This window comes from Paramisgurnus dabryanus, chromosome 16, assembly GCF_030506205.2.
Source record: "Paramisgurnus dabryanus chromosome 16, PD_genome_1.1, whole genome shotgun sequence".
In the NCBI taxonomy this organism is placed as follows: domain Eukaryota; kingdom Metazoa; phylum Chordata; class Actinopteri; order Cypriniformes; family Cobitidae; genus Paramisgurnus; species Paramisgurnus dabryanus.
In genome coordinates, this window is record NC_133352.1 from 32,569,497 (window position 1) to 32,587,400 (window position 17,904).

The window sequence follows — 17,904 nt, forward strand, 5'->3', positions numbered from 1 at the left end:
TGTATACATGACATACTGTCACTGTTTTGTTACGGCCAGTAGGTTGCTATCTCTCACCTATGGTTTCTTTTATTAGTACCGCTCGCTGTGCAGTTGCTAGGGCGTTCCATAGGGTTTTATTAAGTGGTTACTCACTGGCCCAAATTGAAAGAGTCCCACCCCTGCAATATTCTGTGTTATGTCTTGTGTCCCTTTGATGTAAGCCAAAGTCATTTTTTATCCATACATCTGATTGCTCAGATTTCTCAGAAATCAAAGTTTAATACTTATTGTTTAATTCATCCTAAGTATGAGCAATAGCAATGCTTGGCTTGTGAAATGACACTATTGAAAGGTATCTGAACCGGTACAGCAGCTCTATCTGGTGGATGTGGGAGAAACTGCAGCAGGAAGATCTCTGTAATTTCCTGTGTTTTGCAGTACAGGAAGTACAACACATTATCTCCCACATCCTGTGGGTAGAGATTGCAGACCGTTTACTCCTCCAAACACTTAACCACTGATAATCAAAACATGCACATTTGACAAAACAGCACAGGGATGACCAATTTCAAATTGCATTTATTTATTTATACATTTGGCAAATGATAATTCAACACCATGATAGAAAATGTATGCAAATGGCACATTTGAAAAAGAAAGCATTTAGTTTTACAACAAAGACCACTAATACTTACACAAACACAGACATTTTAATAACACATTGTGCGCTTTTAGCTCTGTCCCAGCCCCTAAAACTCAAAGTCACATTAGTGTCGATTTAAAGGGTTTTACAGTATGTGTCGTGTTGAGGCAGATAACGCAACCAGGCATGAAACCTCAGCACAGTTACAGGAAATACAGTACATCTATGTATGTTTGCAGAAGTCCTCGGTCTGAAGGAGGGAAATGAACATCTGTATGTTTTAAGAGAATTACAGCAAGGTTTTTCAATTTGTAAAAAACATTTGTACGACTGGATTTACAGTATACTTGGATTAACCTTTTTTTGTAAGGCTATCAAATTTAAAGGATTAGTCAATTTTCTTAAAAAAAAATCCAGATAATTTACTCACCACCATGTCATCCAAAATGTTGATGTCATTCTCTTTTCAGTCGAGATGTTTCTTGAGGAAAACATTCCAGGATTTTTCTCATTTTAATGGACTTAAATGGACCCCAATACTTAAAATAGCAGTTTCAAAGGACTCTAAATGATCTCAAACGAGGCATAAGGGTCTTATCTAGCGAAACGATTGTCATTTTTGGCAAGAAAAATAAAAAATATGCACTTTTAAACCACAACTTCTTGTCTTCTTCCGGTCCTGTGACGTGCCAGTGGGACCTCATGCAATACGTCATCACGTCAACAGGTCACGGATGACATATCGAAACTACGCCCCAGTGTTTACAAGTGTGGAGAAAGAGGACCGTTCTGACGTTGTTGTATGTTGAATGATACTTATTAATGTCTTTGTGTCAGTTTATTGTTTAAAATGGTCCACAAATGTGCATTTCATATATGTAACATGTGAACTACGTCATTACGCAATTACGTGAGGTCGCGCTGGCTTGCACACAGCCGGAGGAAGAAGAGAACTTAAAAGTGCATATTTTTTATTTATTTATTTTTGCCAAAAATGACAATCGTTTTACTAGATAAGACCCTTATGCCTTTTTTGAGATCATTTAAAATCCTTTGAAACTGCAATTTTAAACTGCACTGAAACTGTTAAGTGTTGGGGTCCATTAAAGTCCATTAAAATGAGAAAAATCCTGAAATGTTTTCCTCAAAAAACACAATTTCTTCTCGACTGAACAAAGAAAGACATCAAAATTTTGGATGACATGGTGGTGAGTAAATATCTGGATTTTTTTTTAAGAAAATGGACTAATCCTTTAATTCATTTTCGGTTACTCTGCATCACTGGCACACACAAACACTCTCAGTTGCATTTCTTGGGCGGACTTCTCCAGATTTAAGCATTTCTCTTCTTAATGATCAGTGGTCCGACATTATCACCCGTTTCCTCGTTATGTTTGGCGTGTGCACCGTCACAGTAGGGAAACTGTCCAGGGGTAAATACAAATGCATATAAATAACAAGCAGACTCAAACTACGTATCAAACATTAGATAAAAGCGCAAGACAAATACTAAGATCCTTTCATTCCCCCTTAGGAGGTCAAAAACATCTCTCCTTATTCACTTTCATTACAAGCCAGTGAAAATGTAAACAAAACACTGTTTCTGTTTCACATTTGAAAAAAGGTCACATGGGTTTGAAATGACAAAGTGTTAACAGATTCATAATTTTAAGGAGAAACTATTCCTTTGAAGTGATCTTTTCATCCAAACAAAATGGGAGTGAATCGGTTGCACAGGAAAATGCCAAAAAATGGTCCCTATTTGTCACTGGGCCGTTCCCTTTAAAGGGGAAGTATCATGAAAATCTGACTTATGTTTAAGTAGGGTGACCATATGTGCCATTCTTCCCGGCCACATCCCGTCCAGGATTTTGGTGCGTCTTCCGGAAGTCGTATTTGTTGACCGCATACGCCATTCAGTTAAAAACATAAGATATACAATCGTAGTTTCATTCTTACCTTAAAATGTAACGGTTGCTTTTCTGTAATAATAATAATAATAATAATCCTCTATGACGTATGCGGTCGACAAATACGACTTCCGGAAGACGAACACAAAATCCTGGACGGGATGCGTCCGGGAAGAATGGCACGTATGGTCACCCTAGTTTAAGTGCTATAATTGGGTCCCCTGTGCTTCTATCAACCTAGAAAATGTGAAAAAGATCAAACCAGGAACTTAGTTTTGGTAAACTATTCTCTGCATTTGAAAAAAATTGCTTATTGAAATTTGGCTCCCCTTGTGGACATTATTCAATTCAATTCAATTCCACACATTACACACCCAACTCAGAATTCGAAACAACATAAGATGAAGAAATTTACTTTCATGTCCCCAAAACACTCTTTGTTCCATATATTAACCAAAACATATCAAAACTTTTCACAAATTCACAGTTTATCATCTTTTGACAGTAAGAGAAAAAACCAAAAGCACAGATTGCTTGGTCCTGTAGAAATAATGTAAATTGGCCGTGTTACAATTAACCCCGCGTTAGTTTGTGCCCCGCTCACCCCTACACATGTGTACCTAAATAGTACATTTTAGGACCTTTTTAAAGGGAACCTCCCCAGTGACATAGAGACCATTTTGTCTGACAGTGTGGATAAGACACTTTCTCAAACTTTTATGCACACTAAGACTAGCGAATAATTACCCCATTCCATTAATATTCATTCAACCACATAATTAATCAAGAAACATCTTAATGCAATGCTTTCGCTCACCTTCTTGGACCTCCAGCATCGGCAGTAGGCGACCTTGTTGCCGATGTCTTCGATGTCGAAGCTGTGCACTACTTTAGGGCTGTCTTTGTTGATCGTCTGGTTGACTCTGCTTTTTGTACCGCTCTGCCCGCTGAAGTAGCGCGTCACCAGGTAGGTACTCACAGCTGCGGCCACTGCAACAGGAACGATGGTGATCAGCCGATCTGCAAACGCACACATCAGGAGGCGCTTGTTTTTGACAGGGGTAGCGGCTCGCATGCTACGACTATCCCTTTTAAATTATTAAAGGCGTCATATTATGCCCTTTTTGGAAATCGTGATTTTGTTTTGGGAGTGTACATAAATAATTTATTCATGGTTGCTTGTTCAAAAAACATGTTAATTTTCATATATTTTACATAATTGTTTCCTCTCTCTTATCATACAACGGGCGCAGCTAAATCTATGTCAACAAAAAACAAGACAAAGTGCTTAAGAATCAGGGCAAAACAAACAACCTGTCTTCGACATGGTAACAATACTCTCCTAAAGCAACTGCTCTTCTTTAACATCTTTTTAAAGCATCTTAAACAAGGCCTTGCCGCTTTTTTTGCATATTCCCAAGGGGTGGGGGTCATTTGATTGGAGGGGGTTTATGATGTCACAAACCCAGGAAAAACTTTGTAACTCTGCAGATCTATTTTATGCTCAAACATCATCTCCTGTGCAGCTCTTTGGTGCAGCATTGCGTTAGTAGTGTGAAAAGTCATGGGTTCGAACCCAGGGAACACACATACTGACAACATGTATACCTTGTAAGTTGCTTTGGATTAATGTGTTTGCGAAATGAATGAATGTAACTGAAGTTGAAAAAGCATATTTAAGTATAATTGTAATCATGTTTAATTAAAATGTTTTACTTTTCATTTTCCCTTTAAATTATTCTTGATTGTTTTGTTATTATTATAGCTTAAAAAGCCTTTCTAGGGACAAGTGTTGGAAATTAGCTTAAGCTACAAGCACTATGACGCATCGCATGCATTGGATGACTGTCTTTTCAGTTTGTCTATGTTTATTATATCTGTCCCTATACAAATAAACTTAAATAAAATAATAAAATATGAACCCCCTTAAAACATGCATATTTTCTTCACCTAAATAACCGTAGGTTATAATAAAACAGTATCTTTTACTTAATATCTATTTTAAGGAAAGTTGAGTGTTTAAAATAACAAGACGTCTCAGATAAGTAAATGTATTAATGTATAAACATACATGATGTTTCAACAACTTCAGCCATCTCGATTTGTGACTAAGTGACACATAGATGAAACGTTACGTTGGTCTTGCTCTAACCTTATATTAACCTGCCAGGACATTTCAATCAAAAATGTAAAAATATCCACGAGAGGACTTTAGTACCCTGTTGTTTATTAAAATGGTAACCATTACTTGGCATTATACACAGCCACATAGCTGTATAACAACAAGCTGCATAATTGTACATCCGTCTATAGACATGATCTGCAATTTTTTGCCACTTTTTCTATTTAACTGTTTATAGAGAATGTCATAATACATCTTAAATAAATAGCAGAGGTAAAAGATATGCATCTTATATGTCACAAATAATACTTTAAATAGTCCAAATACTGCTTTCTTTTCCCATAAACATTACTTTTTAATCCCTAAATAGTTCTTGGGGATATACATTTTGAAAGCAGAACAAGACAACAGCTTTAAAGGGGACATATAATGAAAATCTGACTTTTTCCATGTTTAATAGATATAATTGGGTCCCCTCAGTGCTTCAAACAACCTAGATAACTTTGTTTTGGTAAAACCACAGGGATGCATAACAATTAATCATGATTAATCTATGACAGAATAAAAGTTTTTGTTTACATCATATATGTGTTTGTGAACTGTGTATAATAATTATGTATATATAAATATTCATGTATAATTTAAAAAAAATGTTTTTATATATTAAGTATTTATATTTATATATAATATAAAGTATACGTAAATATCCAAATATATATAAACATTTCTTAAATATCCAAATGCATGTGTGTGCATTTATATACAAAGTTATTATACACAGTTCACACACATATGATGTAAACAAAAACTTTTATTCTGACGGTTTCATCGGACGCACGTGATACACGTCTGGATCCGAACCTTACTTCCGGTTTCGTTTTTTTTAATGGTCTGACTAGTTGCTAAACTGATCTCTTGAACAAATGCCTCGTCGAAAAAAAACCATGTTTTGGTTTCCTAGGTAATCTATGTGTTGTTTTTTTGCTTGTTATATAAATAAACTACGTTTAAAGAACTTTGTTGTTATTTATTCTTAGCGGAGTTTACCGGAAGTTACGTGCGGATCGCGAAAGCCGCTTGTTTATGTTGTTACTGCTGAAACGGTCTATAGATTCATCACGATTAAACCATTCTCTGCAAGCATGTAAAAAATAGGTCATTGAAATTTTGTTCCCCTTGTGATGTCAGAAGGAAATAATACCGCCCCCTAATCTGCACTACCCAACCACGGCACTGACATTTAGTGCAGAGATCAGCTCATTTGCATTTAAAAGGACACCCAAAATGACAATTTTTGCTCACACCTACAAAGTGGCAATTTTAACAAGCCATAACAGGGTTTCCCGCAGAAAATGTTTTAGTTAAGGTGGTAGGGTTGTGCCGGTGGTCGGGCCGGGGGCGTGGCAATTAAATACGCGTCATGATGAAAATATTTTTATTTAAAACACCCAAATTAAACTCAATTTTGAAGAAACTATGACAGAAAATGAACACATACTAGATTATTAATTAATTAAATGTTTTATCAACAGGCTAGTTATCCTCCAGACAGTGACGGACCATGTCTTTCTCTCATTTCGGCCATGTGGCTCGTGCCCGCTCGCGGTGTGAAGCGCGTCCACGCTGTTCTCCGAGATGCACTTGACAGCCTTTTTTGCAGCGAATTTTTTTTTGGATGACCTAGTTAAGGTGGTAGGGTATCCCAGCTTAGGTGGGCCGCCCGAACTGAAAAGTGCTGCGGGAAACCCTGCATAATAAATGATCTATATGGTATTTTGAGCTAAAACTTCACATGTACTCTGGGAACACCAAAGATTTCTTTACATCTTAAAAAAAGTCTTGTGAAATGTCCCCTTTAATACAATTTCCATGTTTAAACCTCTGCCAAATCGAGTAAATTGACATAATAATAACATGATAACATAAACTTAACTGCATGCACATATTAATAAGTCATACTTTAACAGTTTTACAAAACAATGGGCTGTAAACATTATTTACTATTATTGCCCTTTGGACCACCTTTAGATAACATATGACTTTGTAACTTGATATCAGGTAATTAGCAAGTGCTTTCCACAACCCAAAGTTATTAAATGAATAACACTTGTGCAATGATACACATTACATATAAAGCAAATGCACATGCAGTATAGATTCATTATAGGGCGCTATTCCTTAAATATTATGTATGCGTCACGTGACCCAAGACGCCACTCAAAACTCTGAAAGTTACTCGATTTAAAAACATGGTTACATTATGCCGACGGTAATTTGAACAGAGTAACATAAGTTCCTGTAATTCGTTGTGAAAAAGATTCACGTTTGTTTACAGAGCGCTTGGCTCAGCCACGTGTTTTAAAAACAATTATGTCACTGTTATGAAAACATTATATTATGTCAATTTCATAATTTACCCAAGTACAGATGCTGTAGAGATTTAATCTAAGTAACGTTTCAGCAGGTGACAAAACTGCACTGACCGAAAGGTTTGGTCCAAAACAAAAGTTGAAGCGATTATGTATGACATGCAAACCTATGACCCACTAACGCGTGACTGCATTACATAACGCCACTTATTTGTACTACATGCATGTTAAAATTGCAGTGCAATACAACATTTTTGACTCAACAATGTCTAACTTGTATGACTGCTTGTAAATGTGATATATAACGTTGGTGTATACATGCATGACAGTCCATGAGTCGCTGGTCACTGGCTTTGGGATAAAACATAAAGTATTATTTACCTTTAGAAAGCCTGAAACCCGGTATTAAACCCGGTTTAGTCAAAGCAGAAAATCCTGGAACGTGAGATGACATGATAACTGACTACAACTTCAAGTTTAAGGGCACTGAAAGACAAATGATCAGCGTTGAACGGTCGTTGAGCGCGTCTGCGTCACACTGCGGAAACATATGCGCGGTGACGTCACCGAGGAGCTGGCCAATGGCTGGAGAGCGTAACCAACCGGTCCTGTTTTGTGTAAACACGAGGCCCAAAGCTTGATTTTCAAGTTGAAGTGGCTGTTTTGTGGTAAGGGGTTTTGTGAAATAAACACAATATGATAAAAATTTTAATTATAATGCAGTATATTAAACTGACTGGAATCATTTAAAAAGCTTAAAACTGCTTGCATCATACAAAAATTCATTGTATGTTGGACCAAAGTACAGCAAACGTAATATTAAAAATATTTAAAATTAAAGAATTATTTGTAATTAAATAACTATATAGTTTATTAGTCTATTAAAGGGATAGTCAGCCCCCCAAAAATACTCTCATGTTACAAACCTGTATACATTTCTTTAAGCTTGTGTACATGAAGATATTTTGAGGACCAGTCTGAGACCCCATTGACTTCCACACTAAGAAAAAAGAATACTATGGAAGTGAATGGGGCTTATGACGGTTTGGTTACAAACATTGCTCAAAATATGTTCCTTTGTATTCATCAGAACAAAGAAATGTACACAGGTTTGTAACAATGTGAGAATATTTTTGGGTGAACTATCCCTTTAAATCAACTCAAGCTAAAAGACATAATCTACTTTTACAATGCAAACTGCATTCAAAATTTGACTTCACGTGAGAATTTTCTTTCTCAAATTGCAAGACTATTTGTGTGTGTGGGTAATATATATATATATATATATATATATTAATCCTGGTTTATTTTCTACATGTCGTGGATAGTGTTTGTATTAACAGCCTTCAAAGACTATTCTTCTTACAAAAAAAGCTTTCAAAGTCTTTGGGACTAGAAGTATGGGATGTATGTCCATATCAGCCTTATGACAAAGCAGTGTAGACACAAAGTGAGACTTTAGTAATCATTTTATTACACAGTTTTAATCAACACACAAAGCTCGCGGCACACGAGCCTGTCAGGAAATTAAATATACAGAAGTTTGTCTGTGAGGAGTTTGTGTCCTCTCACCCATGGACCCAATCGAGTCTGGCTGAACCATGTTAGCATCTAATTTAACAAGAGCAGGACAAAGAAATAAAAAAACTCAACTTAGGGGTTACAAGGGTGGTTTGGAGAGAAAAAAACAAACAAAACAAGACGCATGTTATTGAGACTGCTTTAAATAACTGGTCCGAAACGCTCCGTAATGGTGAATGGTGGAGTTGGTCATTGCTAAGAATAGGGGCAGAGACAGTCTTTGCAATGATAAATTCATAGTTTTCAAGTCCTTAAGAATACTCCAGAAAAGAGGACAGGAGGTCCATTTTCCTTGAATTATATGCTATGATTTTAAAAGAATTCCTTACAGATTTTATACAAAAAGATTGCCAGCATACCCCTCCCTTCTCAGCAAAAAAACAAAACAAAAAATTATTTCCTGATCCAATCGTACAGTTGGAAGCCCAGGAAACTAAAATAAAAAAGTAAACTGTAAAGAACACATCCCTCTTTTCCAGACTACGACAAATGCACGGAGGGAAAAAAAATAACAGTCCTCCCATCCCAGTTCTTAAATCAAGGAATGCTTTTAGAGCCATAAACATTTTCAACAGCAAAATTCATACGGACTGATCCTAAGCAGCAGATACGTCGTTATAGCAACGAAGAAGGTAAAGCAGGAGACGTGGAGCAGAGAATTGAATTTGGGGGACGAGGGGCTGAAGTTTGGAGTATGTACACCATGGCTGCCGAGGGGGGATAAGAGTAGGGAGAGGTGCTCTGATGAGGGGAGGCGTGGCTTAAAGAAAGCACTCCAATGGAAACCAACAAGATCTGTTTTTTCTTTAGCTTTTTTTATCTTTTAAACTTTCAAATCTCCCCTAACCTTAAGATGGAGAGGTTCATTTCTCCCACCATGATTCTTACTCCAAAACTACATTGCATACTTTTGTGTCCATTCCCGAGCTATTCTGTTGTACCTGCGAAAAGAAAAAAAATTGTCAAAATTCAAGAATGCAGAACACTAAAACTAAACCATGCTCGTTTTGACCTGTCAATCAAATGTTTACATTCTCAAAACATTTTCACTTTTGATTGACTCGATAACCCAGAACTGGTTTTCAAGTACATTTTAAGACAGCCTTAGGAACTTAGATCTAATTATTAGGACAGTGGCTATGTTTACATGCACAAAATTGTGTCACTCCGACTGAATTAATCCGATTGCAGGTTATGACAATACTGTTAACATGCACCCTAAACATTTCAATCTGATAAAAAATTTCATTTACATGTACATTCTATAGAATCCGAACTAAAAGTCTGCGTAAGCACACAGCCAGGGTTGCCAGATTCGCGTATCAAAACCATCCAAATGAAAATTCAATACTAGCCCAGCCTAGCAGAAAAAATAAACTTGCTGATCAAGTTTAAAAGTAGCCCAAATCTGAAGTAGAATGCTTGGCAATGCAGTAAACAACATCTCTCTTTGAGTTCAATCTTTATCTCTGGATATATGTACAAAGTCAAAATTGAGTAGGAGAAAGTTGCTCTTAAAAGTTTTCAGATATAGACAAAAAAAAAACTCTTTGTAAGACAAAGCTATTTTATTGCTTTATGTAATGTAATGAAAGACAGGAACACTGCAGAATGTACAGCGCGTGACCCCATTTCCTTAATAATGCGTGTTGCCATTGCCTTGCTATTGCATGTTTCTGTGACTAGAGTGCACAAAGCATTTTTCGTTCAGATTGAGAAAATACTACGAATTCATGCATACTTTTCTTCTGCTGATCTGATCACAGATCGGACTACACCACCTCTTTCAATATAATTGAAATTTGCATCCGATCGACCTCAATCTTATTGATTAAGGTGTTTACGTAATGTAAAGTAATAATGTAAGCGACAGCACAATGCCAAGTAACTTTTTTCATATGACAGATCTCACACGGTGCTAAACTCAAACATATCTGTTCCCTACATTACTGTCATGCCATCTACAACTCCAAAGTTTAGCTGCAGTTAAAATAAACGAATCCCAAAACAGGGATTTTATCTTGTCAATCAATAAAATTTATCGTTCATATGGCGGAGAGAATGAGATGCATGTCCAAATAGGAAATGAAGCAATAATATACATACTAATGTGCGATAAAGCCTATAGGGAGAAAGCGTTCAGACAAACACGTCGACCTTGTAAATGCAGTGTGCTGTACTCCTCTAGTGCGCTATAGGACACTTACTTTTCCCTGTCAGTCTTGTAAATGCGGGCGATCTCTGGTACTAAGGGGTCATCCGGATTAGGGTCACACAGCAGGGAGCAGATGGACAAGAGAACTGAAGGGCAACAGACAAAATGTTAGAAACAAAAAAACAATGAGAGAGATATCCTGCACCTTAACACAATCATCAAAATTTTAATTTGAACAGAACAAAACTATTATTTATGCAATTATGTTTGTTTGTAAAAAATTACACACTTTATCCATGAAATCCAAACGAAGGTTTAAATGAACATAAAAAACAATGTTTGTTAGAAAAACAAATGAAGCAAGCAACAGCAAATACACAAAATTTGTCTAAATCTGCATGCATCTGCATTGAAAGAACGCAGTAAATTCTAAAATCTTACTTTCACAGAAAAAAGTGACAGGTTTGGTCTTTTGTGCTCATTTTGGAAACTATTTCAGATTTTGAAGTTAATATCCTACATGTAACTCATAAATCAGTTTAATATTGGGAAAATATTAGCTCATATATAATTCTTATCTATTAGAAAAAAATAAAACACTGCTCAGGAGTAAAAGCCAATATTTCAATAGCTAAAAAAAAAATCTCAGCAGTCTAAACAATGCCATCAGACAGCTTTGAATTAATCTTAACCCCATTCTGATTATTTTATTTTGTCAGACTTCTGAATATTAAACTATATGTAAAGCAGATCCTCAGGGTGCACTTCCTAATAAACATGCATGTATAGTATAATGTGTAGTAATGCACATCTTTTAATGCACTTGCTTGGATGAAAGTACCTCCAAAATGCATAAATGTAAAGCAGCATGGGAAGTAGGCTTGCACGATATAAGGAAAAACATAGCATAGCTCTATTTTAGGAAAATGGTTACGTCGCACTACATATCTCGTCAAGTGACAAGATCGTTACCGAATAAAGTTTTAATAACAGTTGCATTTGTTCATTCAGAAGATGCTTTTACCCAAAGGAACTTAAAAGTGAGGCAATGAACATTAATTGAAAGGTGAAATGTTACAGCAATTTCACTCTGCCCTTTGAAACCCCATTAAAAAAATTTTTAACACAAAATTAAACAATTGTGACTACTGCGCAGCCCTAATGGAAATCTATGATCTCTTATGAAACATTATATAGACCAGGGTAACATAACTTGGACAAGGAAATGTATCCTAATTAATTGCTGGATTAAGAAAACCAGGCTGAAATATACCTTTGGAGATGGTGAGTGCCGGTGACCATTGTGACCTCAGAATATCCAAACAGATGCTGCCATTGCTGTTGATATTTGGGTGATAGATTCTTGTGGTAAATGCAACCTTAAAAGACGATAAATAAATGCACAAAGAAAAAACAATGATACCAAGTTGGACAGGAAACAACTTTTGCAAACACATTTGAGAAGTAAAAAAAGATGATTCACATTCTAAAACATGCATGACATGGATCCTTCATGTGTTTAATGTTAACTATAAAGATATTTTCTGATGTCCTGACAAATATTTAATAGCACATGAGAACCAGGTGTGGACATTACTCACCTTTGGCGGTTTGAAGGGGTAATCTGTGGGAAAGTGTATGGTCAAGAAAAACACTCCACCCTGGTAAGGACTGTCATTCTGAAGAGTAAAACATTTGATCTTTTATAACCCATGGCTCAAAACAAATCAAGAACCAAAGTAATGTGAACTTTGTCTACCATATTAGTCAATATCGACATGAAATTATTTATGCATAACCTTGATCTCTATCAAGACATTAAACCAAGAAAATACCAAAAAAATACTTACAGGTCCCATTATTGTGGCCTGCCAGTGAAACACTGAAACATAAGGAACACACAGAAGCATCACTGTGAGAGTCAATGCCTGTTTACATGACCATAACTGTATATAAAAGTGTACCAAATAAAAGACATGAATTTGCAAGCTCAAGTGCCAACTGAGGATTACAGTATAAAAGATGATGAAGCAAATTTGGGTACAATTATGTTTTCATATTCCAGTCAAGTCCCTGCGGCTCCAAGTGGGTCAGGTAGTCTTCTACATATGAGTCAGGATGTTATAAAGACTTTGAAGGATGCTATATACTGCTATCTGGCCAATCGGTTCATGTATTCACTCTTCCTGTGACAAAACCTCATACTAAATATTAATGCGCACTATAGAAAACACAGTTAAGACAGGCAAATAACACTTATGGTAGAATATGATTGAGGCTGGTTTGATGTTCGGACACCATAAAGAGCTCATAACAACAGCTGATGGGATTAAATTTAGCATTTGAATCAAGATGATGTTTTGTTTTTTGAGACCACACTACATCTAAAGGTATCTTACACAGAATCTGGTTTGTTGTGGTACACCAAGCGGCGGTTTCCCAAACAGGGTTTAGGTTAAGCCAGGATGTTAATTTAGGACATTTAATGTTTTTTTAAAAAACACAACTTAGACAAAACAATACTGGTGTGCATCTTAAGACAACAATGACACTGATATGTCAGGAACATGCATTTTAGTCCAGGACTAGGATTAGGCCAGGAAACTGCCCATAAATTGGCATCCTATTAAACCTGTCTGAGAAAGGTCCAGATGTTAAAACTTTTACTTTACACAATGCTATAGAAATTATGGGGCAGTTTCCCAGACAGGGATTAGACTAGTCCTAGACTAAAAAAAATGTTTTAAGAGCTGTCCAAACTGAAATCAACTTGCACTGAAATCTTAAAATACATCAGTACTCTTTGTTTTGCCTCAAAATGCACACAAGTAATGTTTTTAGTAAGGCATGTTTGTTAAAACTAGTTATATTTCCTAATTTAACTAAGGTCTAGTTCTGGTTTAAGCTAATCTCTGTCCTGGAAAAAGAAACTACATGTACTTGCAGTCTGCATTTTGGAGTGAATAGCATTTAGCAAATTCATATTCCTAAAAAGCAACTTTGAAATTAAAACGACACAAAAAAGGTACCAATAAGTATCCTTAAAATTCCAGTGTCTTATAATATGTCTGTTTAAAATTAGTTACTTACTGTCATCCCCTACTGGGCCCGCTGAACACTGAGCAGGTGGGTCACGGCCCAAATCATGCAGCTCCTGTAAAGGACAGAACCAATTTGTCAAATGTAAAAAAGCAAGCAGGAAAAACTAAGCATCACCTGTGTGACATGCCTTCACACCTGCGGCGCGCGCTTGTCTGAGTGAGCAACCGTGACCACAACGTAGCGCCGAAATGAAACCGACACCGAAACCTAAACTCTGAATTTCTAAACGTTTGACCAAATTAAAGTAAAACACACCGACCAACTGCAATGCAAGTGTAACTCAAGTATAAGCGAAAAGTAATATCATATCGGACGTAACAGTCGAGTTGATGCTGTAATGATATGAGAGGTGATCACAGGTTATGCAACTGCGTTTTTTACCGGGTTACTATGTTCTAATGAAACACTGCTTGATCTTAAACCGTTGAAATAGCAAAAAGCCCCCCAAAAAGTTTCAATGTGTATATGAACGCACTAGATCACGTTCTTAAGTTTTTATATATGGCCAATTTGCGTCAGGAGCTACTTTTGACCACATACGTTTTAGTTCTTGGTTTTAACACATGACATGTCGATTCACATATAGTTTATAATCGAGCAGGACACGTTGTCTAAAATTATATACAAAATAGATGCCCATATAACATAAAAATGGCTAAATACATCAAAGCAAAGACACCTGATGGGCCAGATGCCTCTCCCCGAGCGGCAGAGCTAGCTCGTAGCTAACGACCCGTTACTAGAGTTCACACCTAAAACGAAGTATTTATAAATTATTATATTATTAAGTAATACAAATCTATTACGAATAACAGTACTAAAACACCGTCCGTGAGTTAAACTGCGAATGATATACACGATTTCTGTTCAGGGTTTAGAAACGGGCCTTTAGCACAAGCGGTTAGCAGGTGTTAGCATGCTAACACGTTATCATGAGCTAACGTTAATCCTCCAGTGAGCAATTTCTAACGCATCTCAATCACAAAATGACTGTTTGTTTTAACTGAAGAAAACTTCGTACAGTTATAAACAACAGACAGCGAGTATATTTTAATATCAGACACACACATCTCGACGATGAGTCGCTTAGCTACCATGCTAACCGCTAGCCCGGGCCGAACCATCGAACCGGGCACTTTACTACACTTGTCATCGTACCACCGGCAGGGCTAACACATATTTCACGTCTTGATAACATTCCTTTAATCGACTTCTATGCGAAAGTAAGTTAGGATGGTATGTTTTCGGTGGGAATTGGGCCCTGGCACCCTTGACTTCCTTCTCCTTACCTTGTGGATTCTTTTGAGAGCCATTGTTGTGCTGTAAGTGCTGTCAAAAAGACGCAAAACCCGTTTTATATTCGATTAAAACGGTGTTTCTTCAATTTTATATCGACCAACCCCTCGGGAGTCGTGATAAGAGACGCCTTGGGGTGATAGTTTAGTCGGCTTTGCGTGTATGACGGAGCCGGTTGGTGTAATTTGAAGGCGAAACTGAAAGGTGGTGCTGGTAGCGGTTCGATCCTTCCTCCTGCAGCAGCGACGGCGGCGAGCAGCTACCGCATCACGCACACTGCGCTGCTCTAATCAGATCCCTCCGCCAATGGACGCAGTCGCCGGGGACCGATTGCGCGCCGACGCCAGTTGCTCGATGACGCTATAGAGAACAGAGAAACTGATGCAATAGTGGGGCCAAAATGGCGGCTCGCGCTCGAATACTTCAACGCTTATTGAGCCAAAATGAATCCTGTGGTTAAAAGCTTCCATTTCGAGAGAAGGGGTTTTAACATTAAGTGGCATGGCATCTTACGCACAGAAGCCAGTGGCACATGCCACTGTGTTTTGTGGCACTTCCGGTTTCAATTGGCTCGTACCAGTGGCTCGTCGAGTGGCACTTCCGGTGTCCAGTGGCTCATGCCACTCCGTTTAGTGGCTCGTCGAGTGGCACTTCCGGTGTCCAGTGGCTCATGTCACTGTTTAGTGGTGGCTCGTCGAGTGGCACTTCCGATGTCCAGTGGCTCATACCATTCCGTTTGTGGGTTGTCTACTGACACATGTCAGTAAAACTTAGGTCTGTTGGATTGAGGCATGTGGCACTGATATTCACCGATCGATCATTACAGATCCGAGAGTAACTTACGCGTGCTGCTGCTATGTTCATTTAATTGTGACACAATGATTTTGTGTGTCCTTTTTGACTGTCTGGTGTTTCAGGTAACCGAATGCGTGAAATGCATCGATATTCATAATGATCATAATTCACAATTTAAGTATTAAAAATGTAAATATTTAAAATGGGAAGGCAAATATTTTATATATTTAATAAAGCACAACATGCCTGAGCTATATTTCATAATACTGTTAGTTTTTAATATAAATTTTCTAATTGCATTATTTGTGAAAATGTAGTCTGTGAGTGGCATGTTTTTATTTGTAACCAGTGCCAATGTGTTGTATTTAATAAAAAGTGTCATTTATAAGAATCTCGCAGGATATTATAATATTTTTTTCTGCAAGTACCGCATTTACACACATGCACGCCAAAACAGTAGGTGTCAGTCTAACCATGTTTATGTTTAAAAAAACAATGTCCTATTACATATTTTACAACTTGATATTTATTTTATTTTTTTACAACTTGATATTTACACGGTGTTGACAGTGCAGATACGTCACGTGCCCTTCAAAATTAAATTTTATATAGTCTATATAGATTGTTGTCTATAAGAAATAAGGGTTTGAACAAATTATTATTTCACAACATTTATGAGAGAGTAATTATTTTAAATAAATTGTTGGATTATTTCAAAACAAAACAGATTTACAAAACACTTAGCAAAACACTTTACAAATGATTAAATCAAACACAGTTTTTCCTTTATTTTATGCATTTCAATGGATCTAAATGTTGCCTACAGTATGCTTTAAGAAGGGGTCAGTTTTTTTTCTTCGATCTCGTCTTTCATTTAAAGGGTAGTAGACTCACCTAAATTAGGCAAAAAAAAAAAAAAAAGATTTACAAAAACTGAATAAATATTAAGAAAAGGCACAATGTTCACACGACCATGGCTCAGACAAATACTGTGCTTTATTAAATGAAAACACTCATAATATTATGCATTTCCATTTTAAATATTGTGATCATACAATTCCTTTATGAACGAGCGTCAAGATGATAGCTCTCGACTCAATTTACGCATTCGGTTACCTGAAACATCAGAGTCTAAAAGGACACACAAAATCATTGTGTCACAATTAAATGAACATAGCAGCAGCACGCGTAAGTTACGCTCGAATCTGTAATGATCGATCAGTGACTATCAGTGCCACATGCCTCAATCAAACAGACCTAAGTTTTACTGAAATGTGTCAGTGTACGAGCAACCAAACGGAGTGGTATGAGCCACTGGACATCGGAAGTGCCACTCGACGAGCCACTAAAAAGTGGCATGAGCCACTGGACACCGGAAGTGCCACTCGACGAGCCACTGGTACGAGCCAATGGAACCCGGAAGTGCCACTAAACATAGTGGCACGTGCCAGTGGCTTCTGTGCGTAAGATGCCATGCCACTTTATGTTAAAACTGCTACTGCATTTCGAGCAGAAAACGCCGATGCCTGATGCTCATCTCAAGCATAGGACGGATAGAACTAGAACACTATATAAATTACTGAAATGTATTTATTGTTTATTTATTGTATGTGTTACTCATACGAGTCGTATTCGCATTTGGAGTACAGTACGGTTACTAACATTTTACAGTAAACGTAATAACATAAATACCCCGGTTAGAGGAAGTGTCACTAGTGCGGAGGAATACTTATAATATTTTATCGCGGTACAATACGGGATTATCGTTCACGGACGGGATAATATGAATTTCAAGATAAGGAGCGATTAATAATATGCGATTAATATTTAGACATATTTATTTATTTATATATTTTTTGTTTTGATGTATACTTATTTTTTTTAGCTTTTGTACAACTAAAATTCATATTTGACCTGAGTTCTGTATCTGACAAATTATCCTGGCCATC

General features: G+C 36.9%; 2 protein-coding genes across 3 annotated transcripts; both read right to left on the reverse strand.

Annotated features, from left to right (window-relative positions):
- Positions 1-541: 541 nt before the first annotated feature.
- LOC135762223 (CDGSH iron-sulfur domain-containing protein 1) lies at positions 542-7,571 on the reverse strand. 2 transcript variants are annotated; one of them, XM_065275256.2, is made up of 3 exons: positions 7,408-7,571; positions 3,353-3,525; positions 542-2,048 (listed from the first exon to the last, which is right to left on the reverse strand). In XM_065275256.2, exons 1-3 carry the CDS (start codon positions 7,478-7,480, stop codon positions 1,959-1,961), a joined length of 336 nt encoding a protein of 111 aa, XP_065131328.1. In that variant the 5' UTR covers positions 7,481-7,571; the 3' UTR covers positions 542-1,958. The 2 variants fall into 2 exon arrangements, with proteins under 2 accessions (XP_065131328.1, XP_065131327.1); XM_065275255.2 differs by having other exon boundaries at positions 3,353-3,555.
- Positions 7,572-8,477: 906 nt separating this feature from the next.
- Positions 8,478-15,423, reverse strand: ube2d2 (ubiquitin-conjugating enzyme E2D 2 (UBC4/5 homolog, yeast)). Its single transcript, XM_065275257.2, has 7 exons — positions 15,154-15,423; positions 13,853-13,916; positions 12,613-12,644; positions 12,364-12,441; positions 12,036-12,141; positions 10,815-10,908; positions 8,478-9,548 (listed from the first exon to the last, which is right to left on the reverse strand). The coding sequence occupies exons 1-7, from the start codon at positions 15,175-15,177 to the stop codon at positions 9,503-9,505; spliced, it is 444 nt and encodes a 147-aa protein (XP_065131329.1). The 5' UTR covers positions 15,178-15,423; the 3' UTR covers positions 8,478-9,502.
- Between the last annotated feature and the right edge of the window lie 2,481 nt (positions 15,424-17,904).